We start from the raw sequence: 19,686 nt of genomic DNA, 5'->3' as shown, positions 1-19,686 counted from the left end.
TACTCAGAGGATCTCCAGGACGTACTTTCGTCGCGGCAACTACGCATGTACCCGAAGCTGGGTTCTTGCTGTCTCTGCCGGAGACGAGATTCCGGAAGGCTGACACATGGCGCACTCCTGATAGAATCCCACTGTGCTGCCACTGCGCCGCCGGAGACGAGATTCCGGAAGGCTAACATATGGCGCACTCCTGATAGAATCCCACTGTGCTACCCCTGCAGCGAAGCTGGTCATCTCTACAGGGTGTGCGAATACTGCAGAGCGGGACACTGGGGTTTTTTCGTAAATGCTCCTTGCCCAAGAAACGGTGAACGCCCTTTCGAGATCCAGGAGTATTTGTCAACGCGCCAAAGCCCACAGACTACACAGCAACATCAACCTTGGTCAACAGTGTCGCTGAGGTATCGATCACAGAGCCCGCGTCCATCCTCAAGCTCCCCAAGGCGACGCCCCCAAAGCCCATATCGGGAAAACTAATACCGGCGACCTGTGGAGGTGAGGCCGCTGTCGACGCAAGAATAGAGCCTCCAGTACTGATTCTGAAATATAAAGACAGACGCGAGAGCAGTTGCAAAAAGAGTGACGTTGCTTCCGATTTATGTGTGTTTATAGACGGCTGCGAAATTACTGCTTTAGTAGACACAGGCGCAGACCATTCCGTTATGAGTAAAGTACTTTCCAGAAGACTGAAAAAAGTGCTGACTCCTTTGAGAGGACCGCAAATTCGAACCGCCGGAGGACACCTTATCAACCCGGTGGGCAGGTCCACTTCTAGAATTGGAATACGCGGCTTTACATACATCGCCAGTTTCACTGTCCCGTCAGAATGCTCAAGGGATTTAATTAGTGGAACGGACTTTTTGCAGGCGAACGGCGGTTATCAACTTGCAGGGATCCTGTGTGTCGTTCTCCACGAAGCACGCCATCACGACGTTCGAGTGTGAAGAACAATTTGATGCGCTTCAGATTGTAGACAACGGCGTCACGATACCCCCAAGATCCAGCATAGCTGTTGCCGTAAGAAGCACCGTATTCAGCGACTATGAAGGAATAGCAGACAATAACACTGGGCTCTTACTTGAAAAAGGGATCTGTATGGCAAGGGGTCTTGTTCGGCTGCGTGACGGGTGTTCAAATGTCTTCCCGACTAATTTTGGAAATGAAGTCCAGCATGTTGCAAAGGGAACCATCATTGCCCGCCTTAACAATTATGAACAGATTACGGATTTGAGCCCTTCCAATGCTGCACTACTGCATTCTGACAACGTAGACTCCATACTCACATCCGTCAACATCGAAGCAGCCCTATCACCGAGCCAGAAGCAGAAAATAGAGAACCTTGTACGAGAATTCACCTCGTGTTTCTCAACGACATCGAAAGTCCAGAGAACATCCATCGCCAAACACCGTATCATTGTCGACGAAGCTGTGAGGCCTATTTGCTAGCATCCCTACCAAGTGTCACCGAAGGAGAGAGAAATCATCAGCAAACAAGTCGAAGAAATGCTTAGAGACGACGTAATTCAACCATCGACCAGCCCGTGGGCATCGCCTGTCGTGCTGGTAAAGAAAAAGGATCAGACCTTGCACTTCTGCGTTGATTATCGGAAGCTAAACGTCGTCACAAAGTGGGATGTTTATCCACTTCCAAGGATTGACGACACCCTCGATAGACTACGGGATGCAAAATTCTTTTCCTCTCTCGACCTCAAAAGCGGATGCTGGCAAATAGAAGTGGACGAATGAGATTGTGAGAAGACAGCATTCATCACACCAGACATACTAAACGACTTCAAGGTACTTCCGTTCGGCCTCTGTTCCGCACCTGCCACCTTTCAGCAGATGATGGACACTGTGCTCTCCGAGTTAAAGTGGCAGTCCTGTCTGGTTTATCTTGACGATGTCATGATTTTTTCTACCACCTTTGCTCATCATGTGGAACGACTAAGGACTGTGCTCAAAGCTATTATTTCAGCAGGGCTGACGATAAAGCCACAAAAATGTCACCTCGGCTTCCATGAGCTCCTTTTCCTCGGCCATGTGATTAGCTCCGAAGGCATCCGTCCTGTCAACAGTGTTGCGTTCTCTTCTGCAAGCCAGGGCAGGGTATGTAATTCCGCCCCTTTTCACACCAAGCCTCTTGAAGTGCACTCCATTACTTCTTTGTCATCCTCTGTTAAGAGGATGACGAAGAAGGATGAAGAAGGATGACGAACACTTCCTCTGTTAAGAAGTGTTCCGATCGAGAGCAGAACAATATTGTTAATATCTTGAACATTTTACTAACCTCGAACATTTTACTAACGGATGATGAGTGCAGTATTCTGCATCGTGATCTAAATTTTTGTCCAGCCACAGGTGGACACAGTGAATTTCAACTGCTGAAAGATTTAGATAATTTCGCCCGTAACCTACGCCTACGCGAATACTTCCATGACCGGCCGAATTCGAGCTATTCGAAAAACACATTACCTTCTGGCAAGCACTGGGTCTCTCCTTCACAACACGATAGATCCTTGTATACGTATATCAAAGCAGTACAGCGAGATGTTCTGCAATTGTATAAAAAATAAGCACCCTTCCGCCGTAATTTGTCTGCCAGCAAAATGAAAGCACTAGCTACCCCGTCCTCTCACAAAGACATCGTCATTAAGCCTGCTGACAAAGGTGGTGCCGTTGTCATAATGAACAAGTCCGATTATACCGCAGAGGCGCACCGACAACTAGCTGATCCGACGTTTTATAAATGCCTTGATCATGACCCCACTGAACAATACAAATCTCTGGTCAAAAGCCCGGTTCATGATCTCGTCAAAATAAAAATGTGCTTGACAATGCAATTCATTCCCTCATTCCACTAAGTCCTTTTGCCAGTCGCTTTTACCTTTTACCTAAAATACATAAGGTAAAAAACCCAGGTCGTCCCATCATTTCCGGTATAGGTACAGTCACAGAAAATTTGTGCAGCTATGTAGATTCCTTCCTTAGTAATATCCCAGCTTCATTTCCATCTTACGTAAGAGATACTACCAACTCTCTGTCAGATATTATCAATCTCAGTATTCCTCAAGGCTCTCTTTTCGTTACACTTGATGTAGCATCCTTGTACACCAACATTCTGCATGCAGATGGCATCAGGGCAGTCGTCAATTCTTACGAAGCAGCATTACCCAAGAAACTAATCGACAGTAATATGTTGGCCACTTTGCTGACACTTAATTTAGAACTAAACAACTTCGAATTTCAAGGTCAACACCATGTCTAAGTTAGTGGAATGTCAATGCGCAACGCGGATCGGCCCCAACTACGCCAATATATTTATGGGTGAACTAGAAAATACATTTTTGCTAACATGGGCACTATAACCGTTGTATTACAAGTGTTACATCGACAATATTTTTATGATTTGGTCAAATGGTGTACAGGAGCTGCTTTCCTTCATTTCTGACTTTAACAATGCCCATCCATCCATATCGTTTTCTCACACATATTCTGCATCTACTATTAACTTCGTTGAAATCAGTGTTTCAGTGTTAAATGATAAACTATCTACTGCCCTGTACAGAACAGAAAACCGACAGACCAATATCAATATTTGCACTTCGATAGTAACCACATTAAACATTGCAAGACTAGCATTCCTTATAGTCAGGCCTTCCATTTCAAAAGAATCTGCTCTGAACAAACCGGGTTTTAAAACAATTGTGCAGCCCTAAAGAATGCTTTAGACAAACAAAATTATCCACCACACCTAATTGACGACGCGATAAAACGCGCAGACATGCATGACCGTAGGACGCTTCTGTCCACTGCGAAGAAACAGACTCCCTCACCCCAGACAAATCTTGTCCTAATCCATTCTGCGTCAGTCCCGCATGTTTCAGATATACTAAAGAAGCCCCAAAATATTGTAATGCAAAGTGAACGCCTCAAAGACATCTTCGCTGAACCGCCCAAGGTTGTATACCATAGTTTCAAACATCATTTACAGTGCGTACATAGACAGGGACCAGAAGAACGACGAAGACACGCGTCGTTCTTCTGGTCCCTGTCTATGTACGTGCTGTAAGTGATGTTTGAAACAATGGAATACCAACTATCCCAAAGCTTGTTCTGTATACTGTTGTGTCGGCAGCGGCAGGCAAGCGGGGGGCCCCGACGGGCGAACGCGCGGCTAGCGCCGGCGCAGTGAAGGAGACACGGAGCTAACTGCTCCCGATGAAAACCGGAACGAAGACTCCGCCGACCCGCGGCTGTTTATTCTTATAAAGGCTTCACATGCTAGATGACACCTCCCGATTGGTACAAGCTCGTCACATGACAAAAGGGGGGTGCGCCATCTAGCTAAACAACTACAAAACATACATGTGCGATGACACAGAGATCTGACAGGGGGCGACACTATACTACATCATCCCCCCCTGGAAACAAAGCAAGCATACAGTGAAACGCGCACACAAGACGCGCATTTAAGTCCAAAGGCAATTTCAGTTCGTTCCCCCCCACGTTCACACACGCGCACCAGTCGCACACAAAGCACGCACTTAAGTCCACAACAAATTCAATCCATCCCCGCCCAAGTTCACATACACGTGCACCAGTCTTGGGCACCAAAACACAGGCAGTCACTAAGTCTGACAAAGAACACGGCACAAAACTCACTGCACTGCAACAAGGAGCACTTTTTATACCTGTGTTAATGAAACATGTGGACTGTCTTAACAAGGCCCCTAGCCGTGGCATTTTGAAGACGGAAATACACTCTACACTACAGAAACAAAATCATCGAGCCACGGAGGCCGTTTTCTGCCACGATGAGGACACGTGCGTACCTCAGAAGAACTTTGGGGGTTGCGACTCGTATCGGTCGACTTTAAAGACCTAGTAGTCCCACTATTATTTACCTTCCCCCTGGTTGGACAATTGAATGTGGTTAGCGCTCAAAGCTGGAGAGGGTTGCCCAGGAAGCTCCTCTCGAAGTCCCAACAAGTCCTGGGAAGCTACCGATTCCCCCACGGAATCAGAGACGACTGCTGACTGTGCAGACTCTGAAGTGATACAGTCAGTCGAACTGCTTAACTGATGCCTATGAAAGGACGATGTCACTACAGACAAGTCATCGGAATGACTATCCAAGTTTGAATACGAGTACAAAAAGTTTCTATCACTTGTACACATTGTACTACCTGCTGGATCCTTCCTCACTACGGTTAACTTAGACACATGCCACGTCTTCCCATCACTGAGTAGAAAAGTAGATGGTCCTATCTGGGCCTTGACTTTACGAGGTTTACTGTACTTAAAGAATCCTTTCCTGTTAAATCTTATTCTGACGGTGTCTCCCACCTTGATACGAGTTGCCTGAGCACCTCTACGTTTGTCTACGTACTTTTTAGTCTGAGACTGTTTCTGCAAGACCTTTTCTTGAACTGGAGACACAAGACTGTCCTGTTCCCGTAGATCTACACAGAGCCGCATGGTTCCATCCTTCTTGCGCACCACCATGAGCGGAGACACCCACTCTGAAGCCTCGACGCGCTCGATGTCGCTGTCCTCGAGACGTCGCAATTCATTTGTTACCTGGTCACGGAGAGCCAGGGGTTGTCGGCGCAACTTTGAAGATACTGGTTTCGCATCTTGCTGCCGATGAATTCGGTGCACAAAGTTGTTGACGAGGCCCAACTCGTCACTGGAAAGGTGATCAAAACCCGGAGGCACACCTGTGGGGCTCTGTACTGAAGGAAGCGATGGTAGACATGTCAGCGACGTGCCGTCGATCTGTATGCCCAAGCGTTGGATGGCGTCTAAACCCAGCAGCGATGTTCCTGTAGTCGTTACGTGGAACGTGAAGGAGCATGACCTTTGGAAAAACTGGACAGTGGCTTGAAACAGGCCTTGAATGTCGATGCGTTGCTTGGAGAAATTTTTCAAGACCACTGTTTGTGACAGTCTGTGCTGTCGACCAAAGTGCTTTCCAAAATCTTCGGCCGTCATCCATGAGGCAGACGCTCCCGTATCCACCGGCAGTCGCATGGAGACGCCGTTCACTACGACCGGAACTTCCAAATCTTTTTTAGTTTCGAATGCGCTTACCGTCAAGACAGACGCGGACGGCTGCCCTGCGGAAGTTGAAGACAGCGTCTCTGCGGAAGAGACGTGTTGAACAGTACGGGTTTTTCGGCAAACTGATGCAAAATGGCCCAACGTGTGGCAGGCGTTGCACCGCCGGTTCCTTGCTGGACAATTCCTGTACGTTGCAATATGCTTCGCGCTGCCACACCGGTCGCATGCACCACGGTTCCCGGAGAAGCCATGTGCGAAATGTCCGTGGTCTCGGCGGCCTCTCGGAAGAAGGCCGTGGTCTCGGCGGCCTCTCGGAAGAAGGCCGTGGTCTCGGCGGCTTCCCGGAAGAAGTCGGCCCTCTTGGCGGCTTCCCGGAAGAAGTCGGCCCTCTTGGCGGCTTCCCGGAAGAAGTCGGCCCTCTTGGCGGCTTCCCGGAAGAAGTCGGCCCTCTTGGCGGCTTCCCGGAAGAAGTCGGCCCTCTTGGCGGCTTCCCGGAAGAAGTCGGCCCTCTTGGCGGCTTCCCGGAAGAAGTCGGCCCTCTTGGCGGCTTCCCGGAAGAAGTCGGCCCTCTTGGCGGCTTCCCGGAAGAAGTCGGCCCTCTTCATGGCCTCCCGGACTACGTCGGCCATCTTGACCCGTCGACGGAACGCCAAGCTGGGATGCTTCAATTCTTCGAACATTTTCGGAGCCGAACGCGCGGTTCGCTCGATGCAAGGCTTCTAACGAGCGTCCAATTTCTTCTGCCTTGTCCAGGGACAGGGTTTCGCCATGAGCCAGCAACTTTTCGCGAACGCTGACGTTCGCTACGCCATGTATTATCTGGTCTCGGACGCGCTCGTTGTAGGCTGTGCCGAAGTTGCACTGTACCGCCTTCTCCTTCAATGCGGTCACGAATTCCAGGAATCCTTCTCCGTCGAACTGCTTTCGACTGGTGAATTCGTGCCTTTCCGCCAGGACATTTGTTGACTCGGCGAACAGCCGGTCAAGCCGCTGCAAGAGTCTCGGAAACTCTGACGCTGGCGGGACCGCATCACTTGACGTTGACGCTGCGCCGGTCGACTGCCTTGCTGCTTCGCTTGAAGCTGACGCTGCGCTGGTTAACTGCCTTGCTGCTTCCTGCTCCTCGTCTGCAAAGTACTTCCGTTGTCCCTCACGCCCGAGAGCGCTGACGAGCGCGGACGCTCGTCGCGCGTCTGTCCAGTCGCCACCGCCGGCCGCTTCGAGGTGGGCCTGAAAAATTTTTTTCCATCGATGCCATGGAATTAACGGTGGGCCGGGCACTTCAAGAAAAACGGGAAGGTTCGCCGTAAAAGCCATGTCCGGTAGCGTGCAGGAGACAGTGCAGAAAACAAGCCGGAGCTCGCCGCAGGAATGGGCAAGGAAGAACAAAGGGGGCGAGAAGGCCTAGGCTCGGAAGCCTCGCGACGCCGAGTGCGTCGGCGGCGTTTGCCTGCCGTGCGGACACGGGAAGGGTCGCTTCACTTACGAAGCTCGTTGGTGTCCCGGGGCTTCGGTCGGAACCGCTGCGGGAATCCCATCCTCGTCGCCAAAAGATGTTGTGTCGGCAGCGGCAGGCAAGCGGGGGGCCCCGACGGGCGAACGCGCGGCTAGCGCCGGCGCAGTGAAGGAGACACGGAGCTAACTGCTCCCGATGAAAACCGGAACGAAGACTCCGCCGACCCGCGGCTGTTTATTCTTATAAAGGCTTCACATGCTAGATGACACCTCCCGATTGGTACAAGCTCGTCACATGACAAAAGGGGGGTGCGCCATCTAGCTAAACAACTACAAAACATACATGTGCGATGACACAGAGATCTGACAGGGGGCGACACTATACTACATATACCATACAGCTAGAAATATTCAATATATACTATCACCATCTTCTAAGAATGACTGCCCTGATGCCATTGCAAGCCATCCTTGCCGAAAACCGCGATGCAAAGTATGCCTCTACATGTGTACACTGCAGCATGTCACTAGTACGGCTTTAAACTTTCATTTAAAAATCAAAGGTGATTTCTACTGCGATACCAAAAACTTCATATATATGCTTGAATGTATACTGTACAAGAAACAGTATATTGGACAAACAGACGGGCCTTTTAGATTGCACTTCAACAATCACAAATCCCACACTAGTACATTGCCCAACCTACCTAGCTCAAAACATGTACATCTTCTTGACCACTCATTTGATAAGATGAAAGTCACATTGCTTAAATTGTGATTTCGTTCAAATTACGATAGAGAAGCCTGTGAATCCATTCTTATCTATAAGTTGGATACCGTCGCGTCTGGTTTGAATGAAAGTGTTGGAAAATTGAGTTGCCTGGCCACAGAGCCCATCACATCTTCCCTCGTTTCCCTTCTTTTTTACCCATACAGCACTAAGGTGCCCGTTTACTAGCCTGTCACTATCTTTCGCTTTTGTTTTCATTTGTTGTTCGTGATTCGTGACATAGCACTTATTCAGTGACGTTTTTTGCACTCACCTGATAATTCTTTCAAATTTCATATTTTGTGCGTATCTTGAAATGATGTGCTTGCAAACAATATCTGTTTAGATATGTATCAACTGTTCGTCAAAACGACTGACACGCATTCTGTTCGTGCATTTTCTTCGGATTTTATGTAAGCATATCTTCATCTGGTTGATATGGAAATGTATATAAACTGTACCTACGCTATGCATTGTATTCTGATGGAGGCCAGACCCCAGTCGAACCGTCAATAAATCGCTTCATACGCGCGTCTAGTTCACTGTGTGTCATCATCATCATCAGCCTGGTTACGCCCACTGCAGGGCAAAGGCCTCTTCCATACTTCTCCAACTACCCCGGTCATGTACTAATTGTGGCCATGTTATCCCTGCAAACTTCTTAATCTCATCCGCCCACCTAATTTTCTGCTGTCCCTGCTACGCTTTGCTTCCCTTGGAATCCAGTCTGTAACCCTTAATGACCATCGGTTATCTTCCCTCCTCATTACATGTCCTGCCCATGCCCATTTCTTTTTCTTGATTTCAACTAAGATGTCATTAACTCGCGTTTGTTCCCTCACCCAATCTGCTCTCTTCTTATCCCCCTTAACGTTACACCCATCATTCTTCTTTCCATAGCTCGTTGCGTCGTCCTCAATTTAAGTAGAACCCTTTTCGTAAGCCTCCAGGTTTCTGCCCCAATGGTGAGTACTGTTAAGACACCGCTGTTATACACTTTTCTGTTGGGGGATAATGGCAACCTGCTGTTCATGATCTGAGAATGCCTGTAAAACGCACCAACCCCCATTCTTATTCTTCTGATAATTTGTCTCATGATCCGGATCTGCGGTCACTACCTGTTCTAAGTAGATGTATTCCCTTACCACTTCCAGTGCCTTGCTACCTATCGTAAACTGCTGTTCTCTTCTGAGACTGTTCAACATTACTTTAGTTTTCTGCACATTAACTTTCAGACCCACCCTTCTGCTTTGCCTCTCCACGTCAGTGAGCATGCATTGCAGTTGGTCCCGAGTTACTAAGCAAGGCAATATCATCAGCGAATCGCTAGTTACTAAGGTATTCTCCATTAACTTTTATCCCCAATTCTTCTCAATCTAGGTCTCTGAATACCACCTGTAAACACGCTGTCAATAGCATTGGAGAGATCGTATCTCCCTGTCTGACGCCTTTCTTTATTGGGATTTTGTTGCTTTATTTATGGAGGACTACGGTGGCTGTGGAGCCGCTATAGATATCCTTCAGTATTTTTACATACGGCTCGTCTACACCCCGATTCTGCAATGCCTCCATGACTGCTGAGGTTTCGAATGAATCAAACGCTTTCTCGTAATGAATGAAAGCTATATATAAGGGGTGGTTATATTCTGCACATTTCTCTATCTTATGATTGATAGTTTGAATGTGGTCTATTGTTGAGTAGCCTTTACGGAATCCTGCCTGGTCCTTTGGTTGACAGAAGTCTAAGGTGTTCCTGATTCTATTTGCAATTACCTTAGTAAATACTTTGTAGGCAATGGATAGTAAGCTGATCGGTCTATAATTTTTTAAGTCTTGGCGTCCCCTTTCTTGTGGATTAGGATTATGTTAGCGTTCTTCCAAGGTTCCGGTACACTCAAAGTCATGAGGCATTGCATATAGAGAGTGGCCAGTTTTTCTAGAACAATCTGCCCACCATCCTTCAACAAATCTGTTGTTATCTGATCCTCCCCAGCTGCCTTGCCCCTTTGCATAGCTCCCAAGGCTTTCTTTACTTCTTCCGGCGTTACTTGTGAGATTTCAAATTCCTCTAGACTATTCTCTCTTCCATTATCGTCGTGGGTGCCACTGGTACTGTACAAAAATCTATAGAGCTCCTCAGCCACTTGAACTATCTCATCCATATTAGTAATGATATTGCCGGCTTTGTCTCTTAACGCATACATCTCATTCTTGCCTATTCCTAATTTTTTTCTTCACTGCTTTTAGGCTTCCTCCGTTCCTGAGAGCATGTTCAATTCTCTCCATATTATACTTCCTTATGCCAGCTGTCTTACACTTGTTGATTAACTTGGAAAGTTCTGCCAGTTCTATTCTAGCTGTAGGGTTAGAGGCTTTCATACATTGGCGTTTCTTGATCAGATCTTTCGTCTCCTGCGATAGGTATCCTGTCTAACGGAGTTACCACCGACTTCTATTGCACACTCCTTAATGATGCCCATAAGATTGTCGTTCATCTCTTCAACACTAAGGTCCTCTTCAAGAGTTAAAGCCGCATACCTCTTCTGTAGCTTGATCCGAAATTCCTCTATTTTCCCTCTTACTGCTAACTCACTGATCGGCTTCTTATGTACCAGTTCCTTCCGTTCCCTCCTCAAGTCTAGGCTAATTCGAGTTCTTACCATCCTATGCTCACTGCAGCGCACTTTGCCAAGCACGTCCACATCTTCTATGATGCCAGGGTTAGCGCAGAGTATAAAGTCTATTTCATTTCTAGTCTCGCCATTCGGGCTCTTCCACGTCCACTTTCGGCTATCCCGCTTGCGGAAGAAGGTATTCATTATCCGCATATTATTCTGTTCTGCAAACTCTACCAATAACTCTCCCCTGCTATTCCTAGAGCCTATGCCATGTTCCCCCACTGACTTGTCTCCAGCCTGCTTCTTGCCTACCCTGGCGCTGAAATCGCCCATCAGTATAGTGTATTTTGTTTTGACTTTACCCATCGCCGATTCCATGTCTTCATAGAAGCTTTCGACTTCCTCGTCACCATGACTGGATGTAAGGGCGTAGACCTGTACGACCTTCAATTTGTATCTCTTGTTAAGTTTCACAACAAGACCTGCCGCCCTCTCGTTAATGCTATAGAATTCCTGTATATTACCAGCTATGTCATTATTAATCAGGAATGCGACTCCTAGTTCTTGTCTCTCCGCTAAGCCCCGGTAGCACAGGACATGTCCGCTTTTTAGCACTGTATATGCTTTTTTTGTCCTCCTAACTTCACTGAGCCCTATTATATCCCATTTACTGCCCTCTAATTCCCCCAATAGCACTGCTAGACTCGCCTCACTAGATAACGGTCTAACGTTGCCAGGTTCAGATTCCAATGGCGGCCTGTCCGGACCGCATGAACCGCATGCATGACTGCGTGCATGAACCGATTTTCACTGTGTGTGTGTGTGTGTGTGTGTGTGCGTGTGCGTGCGCGCGCGCGCGCGTGCACACGCGCGTGTGTGTGTGTGTGGAGAGAGAGAGAGAGCGTGCATGAGGGGGAGGACCCTGAAATAAACTGGCTGTGCCACCAGTGACAGGCAAGTTTCTTTTCTGGGCGGCCATCAAAATCCACCAGAGCATGTAGCGTACAAGTCAGTTCCAGAAGTGGAATGTGAGCTGTTAAGGCCAACCACAAGGCACCGATTTTCAGCTGATTCTCGGCATCGGTGCGGTGTCGCGGTGTCGACGCTCAACGAGGGTTATTGACGGCTCTCAACCGCAACATACTCTCGGCATTGACATACATCAAGCGTGGCACAATGTGGCCAGATCCTCCCTTCTTAAAGGGCCCCCTCACCAGGTCTGGCTATTTTGAGCTGACAAGCATAGAGCATACAATGCGTACTAACCATCATGTTTGCAAAGTATTCCATCGCTACGTGCTGCAGAAAGATCTGAAATTTCAATCCGAACGCCGTTTTTCCTTTCCCTGCTCCAAGCCGGATGGTGACGTACACGGGTTCCTGCGCCTACGTACTCGTGTTAACAGTGTGACGTCAAACGTCGAGACACACAACTGAGAATTATTCAAGGCAACATCTGTTATTTGTGTCATCTGTTGCTTGAATTGACGAATTGAAGTTTAGAGAAATAATAAAACACACAAATGAAATGTCTGCATGTTCTCTGTTTTACTTCACACCAAAGCAAGAGAGATGTACTTCCGGTTCGTCTGCTTGTTCCCACGGTCGTGCAGTTACGTGCGAAGACACCAAAACTATGTCATTTTCTACTGTGTTCCAGCGTGGGATCATGCCCTGTGATCCTCTTGTGTATGCCTCAGTATTCGTGTAGCACTGAATTATACTGCTAGTCGTGCACAGAGCGCAAAATCGTGTGCTGCATGAAACGAGACAATCACAACAGCTTGTGTGCGACACCGTCAGCAGAAGTGCGCCACGCCGAAAGAAGCGAGGGGAAAAAAATGAAGGCGGGGCCCGTGATGTAGGCGCCATGCGATCCTCGAGGTCCAGTATCGGAGAACGCAGGAAAGGAATTGCGCTTGCAGAGGCTAAACGGGGCGAGTCGAGAGAGCGTCTCACTTGGCAGTGGAGCCCGCCAGCTGATATAACGGGTTCGCGGCACTGAAATATTTTTATCTCGGCTATTAATGAGCCGATTTGAAAAACTTTTGCAGCAGAAAGCTCCCTAGAGGACATGTAACAATTTCCAGTGTATAACCAAAATTTGCTGTGGGGCCTGGTGAGGGGCACTTTAAAGGCCCCAAATTTAGCCAGCCAGTCTTGCAAAATGTTGCACTAACAGAACACTTGCTCTTACTTCGTAAAGACTTCGTGTAATTTTAAAACTTCATAAATATTGTCTTTAGCTTTAGCCCAAATGTACAGAATTTTGCTTGTTGTCTGCACCGATACACGTAGCAGCAGTGACATACATCACCAGCAGCAGCCATGCTCGCTTCTGTGCACTGCGCGGCTTTCCTTTTTGCATCTCCCTGTCTACGAGTGCTGGCACGGAACATTTTTTTTTCCTACACTGCAGTTACGACCGAGATTTCTCGGTGGACAGAGAAGAGGAGAAAAAAAAATACATAAGGAATTCCCAGCATCAAACTTTCTGAACCACTACTGGGAACTTTGTTTCTGCACGTCTCCATTGTTTGTAGTCTCCCTACTTTTCTGCCACCAAACCTCCTATAGAGTCTTATGGCAGAGGCATGCTAGATCCGTGCATCTATTCCACTCGCATCTGCCTGCGTACCTACCGGGGCGGATGTCTGCAGGGTGTCGCAAAAATCTGCACCACCTTTTAAAAACATATTGCAATCGCATCATATCGCAGCGTGGGACGTACTCTCGGATGATCGCTTACAGAGCGCGCTGCACTGGCTGGTTGAGCAATAGCTATCGAATCATCGAACACATTGTGTTCTACGTGATGCAAAAGTGTTTCGTCCGAGAATCCCCATGTATCGCTATCTATACTCGGTTGTGTTCTGCGCGATGGCGCAGTTTTTGTAGTTGCGCTACTGACAGCTTGCAAGAACATGCAACACACACACAACTGTCGCAGAATACAGCTGTGTAGGTCAACAAGTCACTCTTAATCACTGAGCACGCCTGTGGGACTTCAGCTTTCAGATTTGCTTGCATTTGCCTTGTTCATGCTTTTCTTTTACTCTGCCAATTTCAAGAATGTGCTTAAAACACTTTGATGCATGAAGTGCCTTGTCTTTTTATATATATAAGATCACCAAAGAAAAAGCACGGCATAAAACACGTCTTAGAAATTAAATGCTTGCTGTTTGTAAATTTCCAAACCAAATAAAAGCTTAACTGAAGCAAAAAAAATAAAACATGTGCTTCGCCACGAGTGAAGTTCTTACCGTGAGTAAATATGTTCTATATAAGCGGTTAACTTGATGCTGCAAGGAAGTGAAGGTTAAGCAGCGATTGTACAATTCATTAAAAGCAATATGTATGTATAATGTTCACCTTATGCAGACATATACTCATCAGATTTTTAAAAGAGAATATATGAAAGCAAATAATAATTTATATTACTGATAAGGCACCTTATTTAGGTTGAAATCAAATATTTACATTCTTTCTAGCCGGGCTGGGTGGCCAATCTGTTGCATCCTTACTTAGACATACCTTATTCAGCATTTCAATAATGAACAATACACTACTGAAGTGCACAAAACATTAATCAGTACCATGACCGGCATGCTCCCTATCTCAGTCATGACAGCAAACAAGGACAATCGATTTGAGACTGTTTGTGGCTGTCAGCATCATACATGAATGTTCTATTTTTATTCTTTTTCCCTATATAAAAAATAAGCTTGCACAGGATGCACATAATGAGTGAACCATTGTAAGCTCTACTCAGGTTATTTGAGCGAGTTGGGCATGTGCTGCATGTTATGTAGTAACAACCTAGCTAGCTAATGCACACGCACATTTTAAGAAAACGAAAAAATATGTAGCCCAGTACCTGAAAGTAAACTAAAATTATCAAGTGACTAAGCTTCAGAGCAAGGTCAGTTATCTTACATTGTGTGAAAAGGCTGATGTAATAAGTGGTTTTGTGGGTCTGTCTTAATTAGTAGCTGCTTTAACATGCAAATGACAATGAAATGAAGTGAAGGCTTATACGGCGCAAGACAGGACCACCAAAAAAGGTGAGAAAACATTTATTGTCATTTTTTATTCTTATAACAAACCAAGGAATAGTTATTTGGGTGTGGCTTTTTTTTTTTTTTTAATACCTGTAGCGCCCGAAGGCATTATTTCAGGGGGAAATATTGCGATGTAAAATGAGGGAGCAAAAGGTATGTTTCCCTGTCTATTTTAACCACGCTACAATAAATTTTGAAAAGGATCTTTAACTGTATGTTTTTTTGTTTTTTTGTTTTTTTCGCCGGCTTAATAATTTCCATCCCAGTCCAACCATTAGTGTAGTAACACTAGAAGTGAAGTTATAAGTATGAGAAACCAATCGAGCAGCGCGGTTTTGTGCACATTCAAGCATATTATAAAGGATAAAGGATTATAAAGAAGTTTGTGGGTCCCAGACCACACAGGCACACTCTAATATGGATCCTAGATTAGTAAAGTAATTTAGTTCTCTAATTTTGGGAGCCACTGTCCTTGCAGTTACGTTTGACAAAATTCAGCATTTTGCAAGTTCTCATTGTTACATATTCAACCTGCTTAGTCCAAGTTAGGTCGGATGAAAAATAAACCCCAAGATATTTATACTCCCTCACTCATGATAGCTGTACAGCACCTAATGTACAATCAAACAGGTATGCAATGCGTTGAAGGAGATGAACTGACACTTATGGTGACTAATGCCCAATGTGTTCTGCACAAAGCCACAAGATTTGTGTGCTCTAATACCTAGCCACTACTTGAGTAGTGAAATAAACGATACCCCCATGAGCACTCTGAAAGAGCACAAAAATCTGCAGTCAAGAGGCCATAGTGGCTCAGCCTTTGTGCCAAACGTAAAACTGCCCCACAAGAAAACATGTATTGTGGCAAATTGGGTACGCATTCACATGTACTCCTCAAATCTGCACATCACAAAAAAAATTTCATTCCTTCCCGCATTGCTCACCAATGTAGACTTTATTGCAATGCTATATGTGTGGGTATGCAACCCACGCACAGAGTAAAATAAGCTGACAAATCAAAGCTGCAGTAATTCAGTATATTGAAAGCAACATTGCATGTGGCTTAGATAATATAATCCTTGTAGGTATGGGTCACCTTAGTATCAGCTGCTTTCTTAACTACTTGTTTACTACAAGTACCTTGTTTACTACAACTCTTGCCTTTGCTTCGTGTTGTCGACAAATTCGACTTCGCCTTGCCTTCTGCTAGCCGCCTGGTTAGCTCAAATGGTAGAGCAGCTGCCCCGGAAAGGCGATGGTCCCGGGTTCGAGTACCGGACCAGGACGAATTTTTCTTCAACTGTGAGGCTTTTCTTTTGAGGAACCCGTATGGGTTTCCTTTGTAGCAACTGCTACGAATGGGTGGATGTCTGATTTTCCGTTTAATTACTTCTCTCCACCTTGCGGGTTTCCTACTATTACGTTAAACACTTGTTTATACAGGGTGTCCCAGTTAACTTGGACTAAGATGTTTTAAAAAGCCAGGAGCTCCAGAGAAATCGTACCGACTGCATAGTAGCGGCAGTCGTATGTACTTACAGCCAGTATTTTTTCCATCACGAAGTATTCATTAGTTAATTGCTTTTAATTAGTTAAATTCTTAATTACTGCTTGAATCGCAAACACATTACTTGCAATGTTGTAGGGCACCTTAAGTAACCTCCGAATCAAGCATTTATTCTGTGCTAAAGTGGTCCTGGTTGTTTTTTCCAAGAAAAAACAAAAGCCCACGAAGTACAAAATAGATGCGCACTCGCACGCCGCTACTCCAGCGCCTACAAGCAACCATTGAAAGCTATACGGCTGCATTCTCTTATCGCCGTATCGTGCAAGGCTCCGCTACACTTATCGATGCGTCAGCAGCGTGTTCTCTTGATGCCGCGACCATCACATGGCGTGAAGCCCTGTATCGAGCTGCCACCACTAGTAAAGCAGTGTATCCGTGGCTATTCACTTGGGAGCGCTTGAGTAGCGGCGCGCAAGCAAGTATCTATTTCGTATTTTGGATGTTTCACGCGCTTTTGTTTTTTCTCGGAAAAACCAACGAGGCAAAGCTGAGCACCAAGCAAATGCTTGATACAGAGGTTATTTTCAAGTGCCCTACAACTTTGTAATTGATATGCTTGCGATTCAAGCAATAATTAAAAAGGTCTCTAATTAAAAGTAATTAATTAGGTAATACTTCCTGATGAAAAAAATGCTGGCCGTAAGTACATATGACTATGGCTACTATGCAGTTGGTACGATTTCTCTAGAGCTCTTGGGTATGTTTAACATCTTGGTCCGAGTTAACTGGGACACCCTGTATATATATATATGCACTATTTGTAACTGAAAACAGCAGGCATTTCTCATTTAGAGCTCTAACTGGCCAGTGCAAAAGTTTTCTGTGTCAGACATATGGTTATTGGCCAAAAGCTTTGCACACTGATAGCTATGCCTGGTGCAATTTGAGTCGCACATTCATAATGGACTACTACATACAACATCCATTCTGCAACTCTCCTTTGATATTCTACCCTCAGACACAGAAGACAAAAGCTCAGACTGGAATATTTCTTTACATCAATATTGAAAAGGCACACAGGTTTTCGGTATCACACATCACCATTTTTCACATCATCATCATCATCAAAGTAATCATCATCATCAGCCTGGCTACGCCCACTGCAGGGCAAAGGCCTCTCCCATACTTCTCCAACTACCCCGCTCATGTGCTAATTGTGGCCATGTCGTTCCTGCAAACTTCTTAATCTCATCCACCGACATAAATTTCTGCCGCCCCCTGCTATGCTTCCTTTCTCTTGGAATCCAGTCCGTAACCTTTAATGACCATCGGTTATCTTCCCTCCTCATTACATGTCCTGCCCATGCCCATTTCTTTTTCTTGATTTCAACTAAGATGTCATTAACTCGTGTTTGTTCCCTCACCCAATCTGCTCTCTTCTTATCCCCCTTAACGTTACACCCATCATTCTTCTTTCCATAGCTCGTTGCGTCGTCCTCAATTTAAGTAGAACCCTTTTCGTAAGCCTCCAGGTTTCTGCCCCAAAGGTGAGTACTGTTAAGACACCGCTGTTATACATTTTTCTGTTGGGGGATAATGGCAACCTGCTGTTCATGATCTGAGAATGCCTGCCAAACGTACCCCAGCCCATTCTTATTCTTCTGTTTATTTCAGTCTCATGATCCGGATCCGCGGTCACTAACTGCCCTAAGTAGATGTATTCCCTTACCACTTCCAGTGCCTTGCTACCTATCGTAAACTGCTGTTCTCTTCTGAGACTGTTCAACATTACTTTAGTTTTCTGCACATTAACTTTTAGACCCACCCTTCTGCTTTGCCTCTCCACGTCAGTGAGCATGCATTGCAGTTGGTCCCGAGTTACTAAGCAAGGCAATATCATCAGCGAATCGCTAGTTACTAAGGTATTCTCAATTAACTTTTATCCCCAATTCTTCTCAATCTAGGTCTCTGAATACCACCTGTAAACACGCTGTCAATAGCATTGGAGAGATCGTATCTCCCTGTCTGACGCCTTTCTTTATTGGAATTTTATTGCTTTCTTTATGAGGACTACGGTGGCTATGGAGTCGCTATAGATATCTTTCAGTACCTTTACATACGGCTCGTTTACAGCCCGATTCCGTAATGTTTGCATGACTGCCGAGGTTTCGATTGTGATCAAACGCCTTCTCGTAATCAATGAAAGCTATATATAAGGGTTGGTTATATTCTGCACATTTCTCTAACACCTGATTGATAGTGTGAATATAGTCTATTGTTGAGTAGCCTTTACGAAATCCTGCCTGGTCCTTTGGTTGATAGAACTCTAAGGTGTTCCTGATTCTATTTGCGATTTTTAGTAAATACTTTGTAGGCAACAGACAGTAAGCTGATCAGTCTATAATTTTTCAAGTCTTTGGCATACCCATTCTTATGGATTAAGATTATGTTGTTGTTCTTCCAAGGTTCCGGTACGGTTGAGGTCACGAGACATTGCGTATACAGGGTGGCCAGTTTTCACACATGGTACTTATTGCATGTTCTGAATGTGCATGTATTGCAGTGGTATCTCTTCTAATGTGAAAGTACATTGATCTACTTATTTTTACCTGTATATTTTTTAACTTACCCTAAGTTCTCTCTGCTCTATATGCACAGATACCTCTTTTGGAAGTGGTATGTGCGCTGTGCCTTTATTAGTGCAGTAAGTGTTACGAAAGCTGTGAAGTATTAAAATAGAAAGCTCATTAAATATAAACACAAAACCTGCAAGCAAGAGCATCATATCAAACCAGCTGAGATGGTGACACTATTCTAAAGCTTAGTTCCCGAGTGTGACGTAATAGTTCTGTGGAAACCCGCAGGGTGGAGGGAAGTAATTAGTAAAGGGAAAATTAGACATCCACACAATCGTAGCAACTGCTACAAAGGAAACCAGCGTGATGCCGGTTGGCGCCAATGCCGAAAATCTGTCGAAGATTTTTTCCTTGGGGTTGCGCCTTTAGACAATAAATAAGGTCAGATGTGTGATTTATATTTCACATTCCAAAAGCTTTTATTTATTGCTTTGCACCTTTCTTAGAGTTTTTCCATTTTCATGTTCTGCACACAGCTCACTGTGCAGGACCATTTCTTTGCCCGCACCCACTTCCCATACGACAATTACATGCACCAACATCGTCCCACCGCCTTGCTACACATGCACCGCTTGCA

The 19,686-nt window shown here is 45.7% G+C and overlaps 2 protein-coding genes across 2 annotated transcripts in view; both read right to left on the bottom strand.

Annotated features, from left to right (window-relative positions):
- Positions 1–19,686, bottom strand: part of LOC126523919 (uncharacterized) — a 359,924-nt gene that overhangs the window by 312,510 nt on the left and 27,728 nt on the right. The gene's annotated exons all lie outside the window — the stretch shown is intronic.
- Positions 4,220–9,356, bottom strand: LOC140218905 (uncharacterized). Its single transcript, XM_072288602.1, has 3 exons — positions 9,347–9,356; positions 7,550–7,749; positions 4,220–7,293 (listed from the first exon to the last, which is right to left on the bottom strand). Exons 1-3 carry the CDS (start codon positions 9,354–9,356, stop codon positions 4,897–4,899), a joined length of 2,607 nt encoding a protein of 868 aa, XP_072144703.1. The 3' UTR covers positions 4,220–4,896.

Source organism: Dermacentor andersoni, chromosome 6 (genome assembly GCF_023375885.2).
Source record: "Dermacentor andersoni chromosome 6, qqDerAnde1_hic_scaffold, whole genome shotgun sequence".
In the NCBI taxonomy this organism is placed as follows: Eukaryota; Metazoa; Arthropoda; class Arachnida; order Ixodida; family Ixodidae; genus Dermacentor; species Dermacentor andersoni.
The sequence above is the reverse complement of the archived record's forward strand: the minus strand, read 5'-3'. Positions and strand labels throughout refer to the sequence as shown.